At 42.9% G+C, this 16,667-nt stretch overlaps 1 protein-coding gene across 4 annotated transcripts in view; it reads right to left on the bottom strand.

Moving 5' to 3' along the window:
- Positions 1–16,667, bottom strand: part of SLC37A1 (solute carrier family 37 member 1) — a 58,796-nt gene that overhangs the window by 17,213 nt on the left and 24,916 nt on the right. For 3 of the 4 annotated variants that reach the window (XM_030577125.1, XM_030577133.1, XM_030577115.1), the window contains 3 exons: positions 14,279–14,362; positions 4,540–4,671; positions 803–893 (listed from right to left, as the gene is read on the bottom strand). In XM_030577125.1, coding sequence (XP_030432985.1) covers positions 803–893; positions 4,540–4,671; positions 14,279–14,362 — 307 coding nt within the window. The remainder of the gene's footprint in view (positions 1–802; positions 894–4,539; positions 4,672–14,278; positions 14,363–16,667) is intronic. The other variant, XM_030577143.1, reaches the window with a different exon arrangement.

The following is a 16,667-nucleotide window of genomic DNA, read 5'->3' on the forward strand; positions in this document are numbered from 1 at the left end:
TACATGTGTTTGCACAGTGGCCTAGCACCGCGGGGCATCTGAGTGCTACTGCAACGTAGGGTGGGACATTCAAAAGCACCTAAGGGAGTTAGATGCCCAACGCCTCTAATGGTGATATAGTAAAACTAATTATATTGTTTTTAAACATTAAAAAAAAAAACTTATTAGCTAATCTTCTCCCTTCATCAAACCTATTACCACAAAAGTACTGGTTACTAGAAGGGCATACTGTGGCCTGCCAAAAGATGTAGTGAGTGTCCCTACTGCACACACTTCCCTACAGGTATTCTGCCTGCTTGTCTCTTCTGGTCATGAGGCTGTGGATTTAAAAGCCAGAGGACAGCCCAAAGAATATGAACTCCTTGGGGCAGCATGCCTTCCTCTATGTTCTGTATCGCACACAGCACAGTGATAGTGATGATCTAATAAAATAAACAAATAATAGTAATAAAGTCATTCCTTTGTGCAGCTTATTAAGATCTTTGGGATTGGTCAGGATATAAGGCACCATTATAAATATATGATTATTATAGGGTTTATGCAATTAAATATTTTTGGTGGGTTCTCAAAAGCCAAAGACTTGCAATTTTCAGAGAGAAATCAGATTCTTATTTTTGTGGTCGCTATCTCTTAATTCTCTGTACGTATCAATGATATATATACTAAACGGCAGTCTTTCAACTCTACTAGGGCAACCATAGCTTAAAACAAAAGCAGTAACGTTTATTTTCACATGACTAGGCTCATCATAGGTCATGACACTATCTAACTAAACACTTGTTTTCCTCCTACATATACTTACCTACGTTTGTGATATAGAGTGGAAGCCAGAAAAGGAAAGTATAACTGACTAGTTTAGCAAACAACAAACAGAGAGAGAATTCTATGACTCCCTAAGGAGAGAAAAGAAAAAAGAAGAACAAGGTTAGTACCTAGACATGCATTATTGTTGTTTCTTTGCTTTTGTTAAACCACACCATGCAAGCAATCTCCAAATGGCATCTTAAGCCTTTCTGTCTAAGGAATTTCTCCCTTGAGTCTTCCTGTTCTGAAAGCATGAAGCTTGTGATCAAAGCAGATTGCAGTATTCTACTTGTATATCTTTCTCTCTTCATGTAACTGTACTGAGCTAACCAAAACCAGAATACTAATAAGGACAACTAGAGCTTATAACCACTTCAGAGATTGACAGCGATTTTCAGTCATGTTACATGTATCTTCCCTTTTATAGAACTGATCTGGGTGCACACTGTTGCGACCTGGGGGTGTTTTCCCACCAACTTAAATTGCTCCAGGATTTCACCAATGGTATTTCTTCAAAAAAATCCACACAGCCTGTATGGTACATGGTCTCAAAGAGGTGCCTAGTTAGGACTCAGCACAGTAAAAGTGGGTGTTTATTTAACATACAAGTCTCAGTATTCTTTTACCCTATCGCCTTAGCTGAGAATTCTGTATAAGGTTAAGTTATTATAAAAACATAGCTGACATGTATTCGACTGCCACATAAACCTGTTCCTGTCAATCCTTCCCCCACCATTTGCCATCTCCTGGCAGCAGTTTGGGGTTTTACACAGTTTTAAGTCCTTGCTGTTATGCTACTCCTGCAAGTGTCAATATAGATTGCTGGAGATTTGCCCCACCACCACCACCACCACATTCATGCTTTCTCATCCCCCCCACCCCAACACCCTCCCTCCCTCCGCCACCCACCCCTTGCTGTATTTAAAGTGTTATTCATTCCCACCCAGCAAGTGACAAGAGAAGTGAAGGGGAAAGACTTGAGGAGAAGGCAGAAGAAGATATTTTAGATATATATCACCTTGCTGTTGCAGGACAGAATGGGTAGAATCTGGGTAGGAAAATGGGTAAGACTGGGTAGACTCTAAGGCAGGGGTTGGCAAACCTTTCAGAAGTGCTGTGCCGAGTCTTCATTTATTCACTCTGATTTAAGGTTTCACGTGCCAGTAATACATTTTAATGGTTTTAGTAGGTGTCTTTCTATAAAAGTCTATATTATATAACTAAACTATTGTTGTATGTAAAGTAAATAAGGCTTTTAAAATGTTTAAGAAGCTTCATTTAAAATTAAATTAAAATGCAGAGCCCCCCGGACTGGTGACCAGAACCCAGGCCATGTGAGTGCCACTGAAAACCAGCTCGCGTGCCACCTTCGGCACCTGTGCCATAGGTTGCCTACCCCTGCTCTAAGGGTACAGGAGGATAGCATATAGTGCCAGGAACTCTTTCCTACATTCCCACCAGCCCAATATCAGTTCCAGCTGGATTTCATTTGTGTTTCCTTGAGCAGAACTATTACCCTGAATTCAAACACAACCCCCCCCCTCCCCTTTTATCCAGCAGCCTGAAAGTTTGAATTCTAAGATGCTCCTCTACATAAGCCATAAAATGTGCTTTCAAATTAGGAGCTTTTGAAAATGACAATTATAATTTATGAACCTACTACTGATGGAAGTCATCTACCTGAAGAAGTGATGCTGTTTGTGACACTGGTCCAAATTAAATCCTACTGTAAGCAAGTACAACTGTATTGACTTCTGTGGCATTATAGTCTGCTTACACCAGGGTAGAGCATGGTCCACTAACTCTACGGAAGATGTAGCTAGAAGACTAGGTAGGAGTTTCCATCACATTTTAACAATTGCTGAATTAATTTTTCAATTTAACACTTAAACAACATAGACAGCCAATTAATGCAGTGAAGCCCTGGTGTAATCAAGTGCTTTTCTTTAACAGGCATAATACTATTAATATTTCATAATGTACCTCTAGCACATGGCTCACCAGGGTAAGCATCCTGGCGGGCTGGGCCAGTTTGTTTACCTGCCGCATGGGCAGGTTCGGTCGATCGCGGCTCCCATTGGCCGCAGTTCACCGCTCCAGGCCACATGGGGGCGGTGGGAAGCTGCGGCCAGCGCATCCCTCGCCCGCACCACTTCCCGCAGCCCCCAGTGGGAGCCGCGATCGGCTGAACCTGCTGATGCGGCAGGTAAACAAACTGGCCCGGCCTGCCAGGGTGCTTACCCTGGCGAGATGCGTGCCAGAGGTTGCTGACCCCTGATATACATCAGTACAACTACTCCAAATATAAGGACAAATATACATACAACAGAGGGGTAATGGGCTATAGAATTTTATATTATATACCAAATTCATATAGCTCAACTTCAAACTTCCACTTCAAATCCACTCACCAAAAAGCAAAACCAAAACACATCTGACAAAAAAAGCACATGCACTGAAGTTCAGCTTGCTCATACTGAATGAAGAGTTCATCCCACTTAAGGATATCACAGAACTGCAGAACCACTGGAACTAAAGCTGGTCAGAAATCAGAACTTTTGTCCTGCAGGAAATGCTGATATTTCAACATTGTTTTTTTGCCTCAAAACAGGATGAAAAGTCAAAATTGCTATATTTTTCAGGGAATGAAAAGTTCCAAAAAAATTTTATTTAGAAACATTTTGTTTCAGTTTGACATTGAACTGCATCTGCCTGAGCTGCCAGTGCCTCATAGGAATTGTAGTTCAGATGCCTCATGCCCCCATTCTCCTCTATGAGCCAGGTTCCCCAGCAAAAACTACATCTTCTATGATACACTATGGCAATTCAGCCAGAGGAGAGACCGAAGAGCATCATGAGAGATGTAGTTTAGCTGAGAAGCCTGACCCAGAGAGTAGAATGAGGAAGATCTGAATTACAACTTCAGTGAAGTACCAGGGTAACTCAGGTGGCTGCAGATTAAAATTGAAGTGACTCAACACATTCTGTTCAATAAACAGAAATATTTTGATTCAGGTCAACCCTATCCCAACAATTTTTTTTCCCAATTTTCCATTGTGAAAAATTTCAAGAAAAATCAGTAATTTTGTAAAAAACTACATTTTTCCATTAAAAAAAAATCCCCAAATTAGAAAATTCCAACCAGCTCTAACTGGAACTAGTCAGTTACCTGAGGTTTCAAGGAGCATAAGAAGAGGTGCTATGAAAGGACAGTTCTGTGGCCACCGCAGAAGAGGCTGTAGGTATTTCAGCTACTCCCCCTTCACCCCTGACAATTCAAGGTTGCCTCTCTGATCCCATTATTTCTCTCCCTGCATACATAAATATTGTCCCATTATGTTAATAATGTCATCAGACTCTTGGGTTCTGAAATGTGTGAGTGCTACCTATACAGCTTAAAACTCCAAGAGCAGGTTTAAACTTGCACTTACTAGCTTTGTTGGATGTTTGTAAATTCTAATATGCGATTAATGTATTCAGTTGGCTTATTTGAGCCAAATGTTCCCTTTTTCTGTATCCTCTCTTCTTCTGAATAGGACACCCACTTTGTCTTATACTATATACCCCCTGATTCTCGACATCCAGTCAAAGCTCAACCAGACTGAATAGAATACCAGTTTTGAGATGGGAAAACCAACTTTGTCCACTTCTCCATTTAAACTGTATAAAAATCAGAATCCTGCAGGACAAAAGTCAAGTCAACGTAGAGCAGATAAGACTAATGCATGTACTCACAGGTATTCGCAAAGCACCTATGAAGCTTATAGCTGACATTCTAGTTCCACCTTCCCCATTGACTGCCATGTTATGGTTCAGCAGCACCATGCAGTTCTCTCTGTCAGGAAGCAAACACTGCATCGCTGGATCCTACATACAGTTTCCCACCACCACAAAAAGAAAAGTAAATACATTAAGATGTATGTAGTAAACAACCAAGTCATTCACGTCTTATGACTTTACTTTTTGTACTACAGAAAGTGATTCACTGATTCCAAAATCTTTAGTGAAAAAAGCACGATTGTTTAGGGCTGCATGCATTTACTTCTAGAGTCAAAGCACTACAGTATCTGTATTGTGAGCAGATTTCAAATTTCAAAACCACTACACATCATAGCGTGCCCTGAACAGAACCCAGCTATTGGAAATTGACTTATTTCTTCTACTTTTCAATGGCTTCTCCCCATCCACCATTCAAATGTGGTCTCACTGGTTGGAGCTGAAAACACTTCTTGGTTAACATACTGAAGATATCACTGACATTACCTGGCTTCTATATAAATATTAAGATGATTTCTCACAATTTATGTCCCTTGTATCTTCACATTCATCAGTTTAAGCAGGGATCATTTGTACTGTTCAGATATGTATAGCATATGCTTAGTTTTAAAAGACTCATGAGTTTGTTTTGTTCCTCACCTCTAGTTTTCAGTCTTACTCATTCAAGCAGTGACACCTATGAATTAGATCAATATTATTGAAGGGCTAGATTCTGCTGTTTTACACTGAGCAGTACCTTACTCCACCTGGCTTCAACAGCAGTGGCATCAATTGCAGGGGGTGGGGGGAAGAGAGAGCAAATCCTCCCCCGCCACTCCATGCTTTTTGCCCAAAGTTCCACAGCCGACAGAGCAGGGGGGCCATGGCCCAATCATCTTTAAGTAGCTGTCCCATACTAAACAAATACCGCTGCTGTCAGAGAGGTCTGGACCAACACCTCAGCTGTGTAGTTGCATTGCTAATAAAGTTTGACCTGGCCTCCCCTCTATACACATGAAGGGGTGGCCAGGCCAAGTTTCAGTGAATGGTGTTGCAACCTGGAGTACAGGGCTACCACGCCACTGAAATTTTGGAGGAGTGATGTGGTGACCTGTACAGCAGAGTGCAGGGGAGCCCACCGACAACTCAAACTGGCTCATGCACCATGTGGTAAGGGAGGTGGACACTCCCTGGCTGAGGGAAACCTGGGGTCCCTTCAGGAGCAGGTAGTGGGGAAGGGACCATAATTTGATCATCCTCCCTTGGAAGTGTCTGATTTGGCACCTCTGTTGCATTAAATTACTATTCAATATGAGTAAGGACTCGAATCCATGCCTAAGTGTGTGAAGCCAATTATCCACAGATTACATTGAACCAAAACCTCTCATGTGCTCCCCTCGTGAATCTTGGGGAAGTTCAAACCTAAATCCAAGATTCACCACTCACTCCTATGCGCGATGACAGAAATTTTGGATACAAAGCTGTCAAGGTCCACTGAAACTATTTTGCCAGCTTGTAAAAATGATAGGTTCAGTAGTTGTAGCAACCCAGTATTTCACCTGCACTCTGTGGCACTGTCACACTTTAAGATGAGCTAGCAATGCTTCTCTTTTTAGCTGCAAGAGGATTTCAAAGTGCGTTCACTCTTCTTCTAACTATCACACATCTATGTTAAATTTTGTCCAAGAGCTTAATGCTACCACATTTATTTGAATCTAAGCTTGGAAAGGTAAATTGGTACATTATTCCCCCTGTACTTGTGCGATAGATGGAAAGTGTCTGATTAATATTAAACAAACTGACATGGAGAACAGATATTACAGCTTAAAAATGATGGAACAGATTTGAAAATGATACTTTCTATTGAGTGATTTTGAAATAATCTTATTTACACATTTGTTTTATTTTAAATGGCAACAAATTAGCAGTAGACAATTTCAGTTTTAGATCTTTAAATAACTGAAATACCCTCGATACTGTAGTTTACCATTTGCAATTCAAGCTATCAATCCCAAACACAAAACAAAAACATTGGTCAAAATCCCTTCAGTCATTATTCAGGAAAACTTCCTATTGACTTCCACAGGAGCGTTGCTTGAATAAGGGCAGAGTAAACCCTGCAGGATACCTGTAAGCACAATAGCCTGATTGAAATCATCTGAGTAAATGCTGCTCATTTCTCAGACAGGTGACTCTAAGGCCATGGCTACACTAGAGAGTTGCAGCGCTGGTGAGGGGGTTACAGCGCTGCAACTTAGGATGTGGGCACACTTGCAAAGCACGGCCGGCTGTACACCCGGTCGAGCCGCGGGTGTAGGGTTTCCAGCGCTGGTGATCCAGCGCTGGTCAGCAAGTGTGGACGCCCACCAGCGCTTTTATTGACCTCCGGGGTATAAGGAGGTATCCCAGCATACCTTATAAGCCTCTCTGGTAATCATGCACACTCCACTGCCCTGGGCTCAGCTGACCCCACCTTTAAATGCCCCGGTAATTTTAAAAATCCCCTTCCTGTTTGCTCAGCCAGGTGTGGAGTGCAATCAATCAATCAGCGACCATGCCTCCATGCCCCAGACGAGCCCCAGCATGGAACAGTTCCGAGCTGCAGGACCTCATCAGTGTTTGGGGTGAGGAAGCTGTGCAAGCACAGCTGCGCTCCAGCCGGAGAAATTATGATATCTATGGGCAGATATCACAGTCCTTGCTGAGAAGGGGCCATGAACGGGACGCGTTGCAGTGCAGGGTAAAAATTAAGGAGCTGCGCAGTGCCTATTGCAAAGCCCGTGAGGGAAATCGCCGCTCAGGAGCTGCCCCCACAACCTGCCATTTTTACAAGGAGCTGGATGCCATACTTGGGTGTGACCCCACTGCCAATCCTAGGAGCATGATGGAGAGTTCAGAGCAGGGAGAAGTGGGGGAGGGTGTAGAGGAAGCCGAGAGTCAGGCTACTGGGGTGGAGGGAGACACCCCGGAGTCCCAGGAGGCATGCAGCCAGGAGCTCTTCTCAAGCCAGGAGGAGGCTAGCCAGTCGCAGCAGCTGGAAGTTGCTGGTGAGGAAGAACCAGAGGACCGTGCTCGGGGTAAGCATATTTTTATGTTTTGGGAGAGGACGGTTTGGGTTATGGCTGCCTGCATGCATGCCTAAACGTGGAATAGCCCATTGATTTGCTCTATCACATCTCTGTAATCAGCCTCGATAATCTCTTGAAAAGTTGCAGCCAGAGCGTGGGCAATGTGCTTTTGCAAGTTTATAGGGAGAGCCACCGTGGTCCTTGTCCCGGTCAGGCTAACTTGTCCGATCCACTGTGCAGCGAGGGGTGGGGGGACCATGGCTGCACACAGGCAAGCTGCATAGGGGCCAGGGCGGAATCCACATTGCTGTAGAAGACCCTCCCTCTCTTCCCAGGTAACACACAGCAGTGATATATCTGGCAGTAGGAAACCCTGTTGAGAATTTAGGGATACTTGAGTGCAGGGCGCCAGGTTCACGGTCCCCCCCCAGCACCGTGGTGCGTTCTGGTCTCCCCATCCCCTTCCAGCACGTAGCCAGCATCGCGGTGCGCTCCAGTCTCCCCACCCCCCTTTCCAGCAGGCAGCCAGCCCCGCGGTGCGCTCCGGTCTCCTCCCCCCCGCCTTTCCAGCAGGCAGCCAGCCCCGCGGTGCGCTCCGATCTCCTCCCCCCCGCCTTTCCAGCAGGCAGCCAGCCCCGCGGTGCTCTCCGGTCTTCCGACCCCCCTTTCCAGCAGGCCGGCAGTTCCGCGAACGGCCCCCCCGCCAGCAGCTCGCCGCCTTCATGTTCCCTACTGTCCCCTGTGCAGGCCACCAGCTACCTCCTGTACCCAGTGCAGATAAACCCCATTGAGCCATCAGTCAGTTCCCCCTCCCAGGTGAAGTCGGGGCAGAAACACTCACCCCATTGCTTGCCATGCCTTCGTTTCCCTGGCCTCTCTGTATTATGTTAGGTATGTGGGAATGATGCTACAAAAAGTCTACAAACTCCTTCACTGTGTGATAATAAACAATGTAGCCTCTGTGTATTACATGTTTCTATCTATGTTTTTTTTAGTGACCTTGAGTAATGCAGCCGGATCACCGGCCTCACGTCGCTTGCAGAACTTGAGAAAAAATCCACGAAAATCAAAAGAGGAGTTGATCAAAGCAATTATGAATCACTACAACAGAGAAAGTAGGAAGACGCAAGAATGGAGAGAGAAAATGTATGAGTGGAGGCAAACAGAAAGCAGGAGAAAGGAATTGGCTACCAAAAAAACCTCAAAGCACATGATAAGCCTCCTGGCTCGCCAAACTGACTCTTTCGAGTCTCTCGTAGCCATGCAGGCAGATCTGTACCGTGGTAACCCACACCCCTCCCAAAGCTCTCTTTCTTGTTCCCCAGTATTTGCACAAAACACCTTTCTCCAGCAGCCAGTTTCTTATTACCCCCAGCTGCCCCCAACACCAGTACGATCACCTACCAGCCCTGATAACTACAATTCTTACCCTGTGCACTCCACCCCCATTACTCTGCAGCATAGTAATCCTGAAGTGCAGCAATTGAACAGTAATCCAAACAGGACATATTCAAACCTCTGAATGTACAGTCCACCACCCAACCCCCCCTGGCCTTTTATGTACTGTACTTTGAATAAAGGATTTTATGGCTTTTACAATACGTTTTATTATTGCAGGAAGCGGTAAATATTGTACCCCAAGGTAGAAAGGAGCACAGCAAAGGCACCAAACATTACTGTTGGCTCTCAGCATCAAATTGCTCCCTTAAGGCATCCCTAATCCTTGAAGCCCTTTCCTGGGCCTCTCTAGTAGCCCTGCTCTCTGGCTGTGCAAATTCATCCTCTAGGCGTCGAACCTCGGAGGTCCATTCCTCACTGAATCTTTCACCCTTCCCTTCACAAATATTATGGAGGGTACAGCACGCGGATATAATAGCGGAGATGCTGCTTTCCCCCAAATCTAGCTTCCCATAAAGACACCTCCAGCGGCCTTTCAAACGGCCAAAAGCACACTCCACAGTCATTCTGCACCGGCTCAGCCTGTAGTTGAACCGGTCCTTGCTCCTGTCAAGCTTTCCTGTATACGGTTTCATGAGCCAAGGCATTAAGGGGTAAGCGGGGTCTCCAAGGATCACAGTGGGCATTTCGACGTCCCCTACTGTGATCTTGCGGTCTGGGAAAAAAGTCCCGGCCCTCAGCTTCCTGAACAGGGCACTGTTCCGAAAGATGCATGCATCATGCACCTTTCCAGGCCATCCTGAGTAAATGTCAGTGAAATGCCCATGGTGAACCACAAGCACTTGCAGAACCATGGAGAAATACCCCTTTCGATTAACGTACTCTGATGCCAGGTGGGGTGGGGACAGAATAGGAATATGCGTCCCATCTATTGCCCCTCCACAGTTAGGGAAACCCATTTGTGCAAAGCCATCCACAATGTCCTGCACGTTCCCCAGAATCACAGTTCTTCTTAGCAGGGTGCGATTAATGGCTCTGCAAACTTGCATCAGCACCATTCCAACGGTGGACTTTCTCACTCCAAACTGGTTCGCCACCGATCGGTAGCTGTCTGGAGTTGCCAGCTTCCAGATTGCAATAGCCACCCGCTTCTCCACTGGCAGGGCAGCTCTCAATCTCGTGTCCCTGCGCCGCAGGGTAGGGGCGAGCTCAGCACACAGTCCCATGAAAGTGGCTTTTCTCATCCAAAAGTTCTGCAGCCACGGCTCGTCATCCCAGGCTTGCAGGACAATGTGATCCCACCACTCAGTGCTGGTTTCCCGAGCCCAAAGGCGCCGTTCCACGGTGCTAAGCACGTCTGTTACTGCCACAAGCAATTGAGTGTCTTGAGCATCAGGCATTTCAATATCATCGTCTGACTCCTCACTGTCACTTTGCAGCTGAAGGAATAGCTCCACTGCCATGCGTGATGTGCTGGCAACATTCATCAGCAAGGTCCTCAGCAGCTCGGGCTCCATTTGTAACAGAAATCTCAGAAATCGCGCTGCAGACTCACAATGCCGCCAAACTGCTCGGAATGTGTAGCAAAGCACCACGGGGCGTTGGAACAGGAAGCGGAAAGACCTGCACACTTCCTTCCCCTTCCCACAAGCCACAGCACCAAAATGGGACAAGGTGCTCTGTGGGATAGCTGCTCACAATGCATCACTCCCAACAGCACTGCAAGTGCTGCAAATGTGGCCACACTGCAGCGCTGGTAACTGTCAGTGTGGCCACACTGCAGCGCTGGCCCTACACAGCTGTACGAACACAGCTGTAACTACCAGCGCTGCAAAACTGTAAGTGTAGCCATGGCCTAAGCTTACTAATGCAAAGAGATGATAATTCTGAAGTGGAAGTTACCAATACACAACACATATCACCTCTTAGCAATTCAAGTTGGAGATATGTATCAATATCTTGGAGTTAAGTGCTAGACCTAGATAAGGAAAAAGCAATTTGAGCTTGGCAGGGATAATACTTTTCAGCTTTGTCAGTGAGCGCGGACAGACATATGGTACACTCCTGAGCTCTGAGGAAGGATTTATTATTGCTCAATAGTGTATAATTTTAAGAAGCCAACCTGACATGACAGGTAATGTATCTAGAAACACATTCTGCTTTTATTTGTTGCATATATTGAATATTATTTTTCTTTTTATAGTGTTTAGAGTGGTCAGCTAAGAATCAGTAAGAACTGCCAATCTAGTATGCTAGGAATTGACTAGTTCTAAAACCACTGAACATCTGCTGTTGGTACGGGTATCAAGAAGCAGAACTATGATAATCTTAGCTTAGCTATAATTCAACCCCACATTTACAAGAGCAAAATTAGATACAGTTATCCTCAACTGGATGGGGAAAGGGCAAGGTCTCAAAAACAGAGCAGAGGCAAACGGAGAGCATTTTTTCCCTGGTTATTTCTCAACATTATGAACAATTAACACAGATAGCAAAGAAAACACATATTAACTCTGACAGATTTGACAGCAAGCACCCCAGTGCAGCTCAGCCAGTGTCCATTTGTCATGATCAAGATGGAACACCTCTCAGGATAAAGTCTCTTTATCCATTCAGTCTATAGCCTCTCTGCACAAACTGACAACAAGAGTGCCAATTACTGAGAATTATGATTAGAGCTGGCAGAGCAAATTACAGCCAACAGTTTATTTTCAAATTTCAGCTCTTTGTGATTATGAATTGTCCAAAAACAGCTTATGAGATTCAAGACTCTTGCCATTATTTTAAAATTATTCAGAGCATAGTACTGGCAAGTAACATCTGGGCTGCAGGTTGTACTCAAACAGTTCACTGTAGACAGTGAATATACTTAGTTCAGAATGGTTTGGTTAATTTTGATTGAACACATAGGTGACCAGGAGAACTGGTTGAAGTATGGTGTGTGGAAAGCTTTCCTGTCTGAAAATATGACTTTGCAATTGAAACTGAATTTTGGGGGGAGAAAATAATCAATTCTAAGAAACAAATTTCAATTTTTACCACAGGAAGACGTGAAAACAAAAAAGTGGTTAGATTCACATCAACATTTTGAAATGAAATGAAGATTTTTGTTTTGTTCTGGTCACAAGATATTTCTTTTCTCTGAAGGGACAAATCCAGAATCTTTTTTCTGGTATGAAAACCAGTACTCATTTACAAATGTAAAGTTTGCTCCTGTCAATAATTTCTAATAGATTAAAATCCTTTCTGTTTCCATGAATATTCCTGCAAGTAAACTCACTGGCCATGATGGGAGCAAACACAGTGGAAGCAGTTTAAGAATGAGTAATCTCAGAATTTTTGGCAGTATTTACCCAGGGCTAGTTTTTTTGTATGTTTCTCTCCACAGAAAATTAGATGAAGATTAATTAAAAAAAAAAAGTCTATATGACAAACAAGCAACTGAATAACCACCTACCACCTGTAGAAAACCTTTAAAAATGGTCTTCAGGTGATATTCAGAGCTGTACTTCGCCAAAGAAATGAAATGTTACATTGTCCAGTATCATGAATACCGCACTCAGTTCTCATTTTCAGAAGGATTGTTTCAGACAAAGGGCCTGCAAAGTTCAGTAAATAAGTATGTACAATGGAGAGATAGAATAACTCTATTCCTTTTCTCTATAGAAGTTCTCAGCATCGAAGGTGGGAAGAGGTGCCTCCCAACCAAGTGTTCAGTCTCCACGCTGAAGTCCAACCACTCAAAAAAAGTTACATATTTTGCACACAAATAACTAACCATTTCACACACAAAAATCAGAGGGCTAAACTGTGGCCAATGCCTGCACAGAAGGGAGAGGGAGCATGGACTCTGCCTCCCATGAGAGGCCCACATAATGGACCTCCAGAATCATAAGTCCCTGCACTCAGGGGAGTGCAGGTGTTGCTAACAAGTTGTTTCGTCTGCCAGCAACAAGACAAAAGTGGAGAAGGCAGAATCATGCCTTTGAAGTGCATCTGAAGAAGTGGGTTTTTTACCCATGAAAGCTTATGCCCAAATGAATATGTTAGTCTTTAAGGTGCCACCGGACTCCTTGTTGTTTTTGTGAATACAGAGTAACATGGCTACCCCTCTGATACTTGAAATCATGCCTCTGTTTCTCCACCACACAAACCAGGAGAGCTTGTTAGCTATGTGATGGAGTCTATTTGGCACCATAACAGGATGTAACAAATTACTCCTCTCCTGCAGGGAGCTCCAAGAGCCATTTTGTTCCCCTGGAGTGGTTCAGCTGAACATCAAGCCTTATTACAGACTCTGCCTACCAGGCATAACTCAGGCCTTCACTCACGAAAGCATGCTCCAATATATCTGTTAGTCTATAAGGTGCCACAGGACTCTTTGCTGCTTTTACAGATCCAGATTAACACGGCTACCCCTCTGATACTTGACATCATGGAGGATAGGTCCATCAATGGCTATTAGCCAGGACGGGCAGGGATAGTGTCCCTAGTCTCTGCTTTTACTATCCTCCATGAATTTGTCTAGCTCTTTTTTGAACCCTGTTATGTTCTTGGCCTTCACAATATATTTAGTAAACAAAGGGATGCAGAGTGAAAGGTACGTAAGTTTTGGTTATTTTTGTCTTGTAGTGTACAGCACATTACTTTGCTCTCCTAAATGAAACTCAGGGATGCAATTACTGCAGAGATTAGATCCCAACATTGTAGTTGTGACCAAAGGTCTTCCAAATTTGGGGATGTTTTTGATCCAGGCTATCGATTTATGCTCACCCCCCTATCACTACTGTGAATTTTGCTCACATTGCTCTCACTACTCTTCCCTTTCTTTTAAAATTAAAATTTTCATTTCTGAAGAACTCAAAGTGTACCACAGAAATGATGCAACTGGTTTTGTAGGTGAGGACAATAGGGCACAGAAGTTGTTAAATATGTCATTGTTTTTAAGAAGCAGTAAATCTCCAGCCGAAAGCAAAACACCACTAAGGGGACATTACAGTACAGAATAAATTAAGGGGAAGATTTTCATATGCATAAAGGACAGTTAGTCACCCAGCTGTCTTTTGTGTCTTTGAAAAATCTCCCCCTAAAACACTGTTTTACAGTAAGTTGAAATATTTTTATATTTATATTTTTCTATAAGATCTTTAGCAGATTGAAACATTCATGGATAAAGCCATTTTCATTGGAAAGATTCTATCTGAGCTTAGAAAATCTTACATAAAATTTTAACTTAAGACATTTAATTTTACCTGAAGTTTGTCAGTTTCTTTAAGATTTAAGGTTGGCTTATGGACTCCAAATTTATTTGTACCATTCATGTAGGACTTTGAGCTCTGAAAAACAATTTTAAAAAAGCACTACTTTAAAGAAGTCACTGATGCCAGAAGTAGGTTTAGACCCTACTTTTACATACCAAAGATCTATGTTCATCACACCTCAGCTGCAAAGCCAAATGGAAAAACTTATGGTTTGATGACTGTACATTCTAGTTATTTTAAATTCAGGTAGATCTCTGTAAATCTTGCAAAATGTGAAAGAGAAATCACTTTTCTCTATTCTCATTTCAAATTGTGCTGTATACAGGAGCGGCACAGGAAATTCAGATTTTGAGCTCATTCTACTTAATGGCTTTGACATTTTTCACTACAAAATCCACATTTTGTAACAATACTTTAATCACAATTAGACTTCCTAAACTGATCCATTTATTTCAGAGGCTGCTATTAAGGAACAATTTCTCTCCTCCTCCCTCCCCACTGAATATAAAGGTTTCTCACATTCTCTTACAAATATTCATTCTAGCTGTCTGAGCCCAGGAAGGGGGCACTCCAGTTGTAGTTGTGGTCTTTGGGGTACGCCTCCCCCCATGAGGATCTGATCCTATCTATCCTTTGTGGACTTCCCAGGCCCCCAACTGGAACAGATCTAAAATAGATGCTTTTCTGTAAATATAGCCACTCATTTGCATGTACAGTTGCACATCAGTGCATGCTGAAATTGCATTCTTTGAAAAATGTTACCATATGACACTTCATCTAAAAAGATTTGCCATTGATATGAAGTGTGTAGGTTGAGTAGCTTACATGTAAACCTTAAATGTATATTCACCACCAGGTAGAGAGAACATGGGGCTGTGTTCAGTTGGGTATAACATTAGAGGAGCAGAAGGAGGCACTAAACTTTACAAAGTGCCTTAGTACATCCCGAATGCTATGTAAAAAATAAATATAGTCAGAAAAGCATGCCCTGTCCATATCTGAAGTCTTAATTTAAAAGGAAATATAGACAAAATTTGCCCTAGATAAAGTGTATGGATGCATATTTTTGTTGTTCTTTACTTGTTCATTCCTCTAGTGCAGAAAATTTATGGAGGGATGAGGATAAATTATGTATAATCTATAAAAGATAAAGTGCAATCAAAGACTGAAGTAATCATCTTTGATGGGCCCAAGTCCAAAAACAAAGGTTCTGCAAAATACATACTAGAAATGGTCTTACTGACAAGAAGAGTCGTGTTGGGAAGTGAATTACAATGATCTAGCAGAAAGAAAATCTATTATCTGAGGAAAGACCAGCTATATCTTTATCTAAAGGTTAAGAAGAGAAAAAGTGGAAGACTTTTTTTCCCATTTCACTGTTTAAATGTAATATACTCGAGTAAAGAGGAAAAAGTCTGGAGATGAGAACTAGACCGAGCGGCTACTTATTAAATATTTACACTTTATCTTCCGGAGAGAAGAAAGAAGTTGAAAAGTCTAGAGGCTTCCAGATATGGAAGAACTTTACTACAAGAATTTTTAAAAGAACTGATATTTCCACAGAAAGGGAAAGCTATGTTAAAGAGTTCTTAGAACAAAAGAATTTCAACATGTTCATGCACATTGATCAGCTGGGACGACAAGCTGCAGGGTTGCAAGATTAGCGAACAAGAGATTAGAGTAGAAGCAATGAAAAAGATACCAAATCATCACTTAAGTTTTACATTTCTTTCCCTATTTCAAATGCCATTAAACCTGACCTCTACTGTCACTTATCAAATTCCTTTATTGCAGATTGCATAGACCGCTTGAATTATAGCGTTAGTGGGGAATAGATCTCTGTGGAAAGCTTAGACAAAAACTCCACTTCTGGCATTTACACCAGACTCTGAAATATTTTGAAACACATTTCAGATGTACAAGTACACCTCTACCTCAATATAATGTGACTCGATATAACATAGTAAAGCAATGCCCAGGGAGGGAAGGTGGGGGCAGCTGCGTGCTCCGGTGGATCAAATCAAGTTTGATATAACGCGGTTTCACCTACAACATAGTAGATTTTTTGGCTCCTGAGGACAGCGTTATATTGAGGTAGAGGTGTACACAAACCAAGGTAAAATGCCCAAAGCACTTAAGTGCACCTTCTATTTTTGGGATTGTTGAAAAATTTAAAATGAAATTATCTTCATGAGTGTGTTTCCAGTTAGAATTTCTTTCTTAAACACAGAAAAGCCAAATACAAGTGACAATGTGTATCCTGAGCAATCTGTGGAGAAAGTCGGAGTTGGGTGTTTTAGGTTCTGTTCCAGTCTCTGCCACTGACTTGGGAGGAAAAATGATCAATTTTTGCACAGCTTATAACTTACAGCGTAGTCAC

Source organism: Gopherus evgoodei, chromosome 1 (assembly GCF_007399415.2).
Source record: "Gopherus evgoodei ecotype Sinaloan lineage chromosome 1, rGopEvg1_v1.p, whole genome shotgun sequence".
Lineage (NCBI taxonomy): Eukaryota > Metazoa > Chordata > Testudines > Testudinidae > Gopherus > Gopherus evgoodei.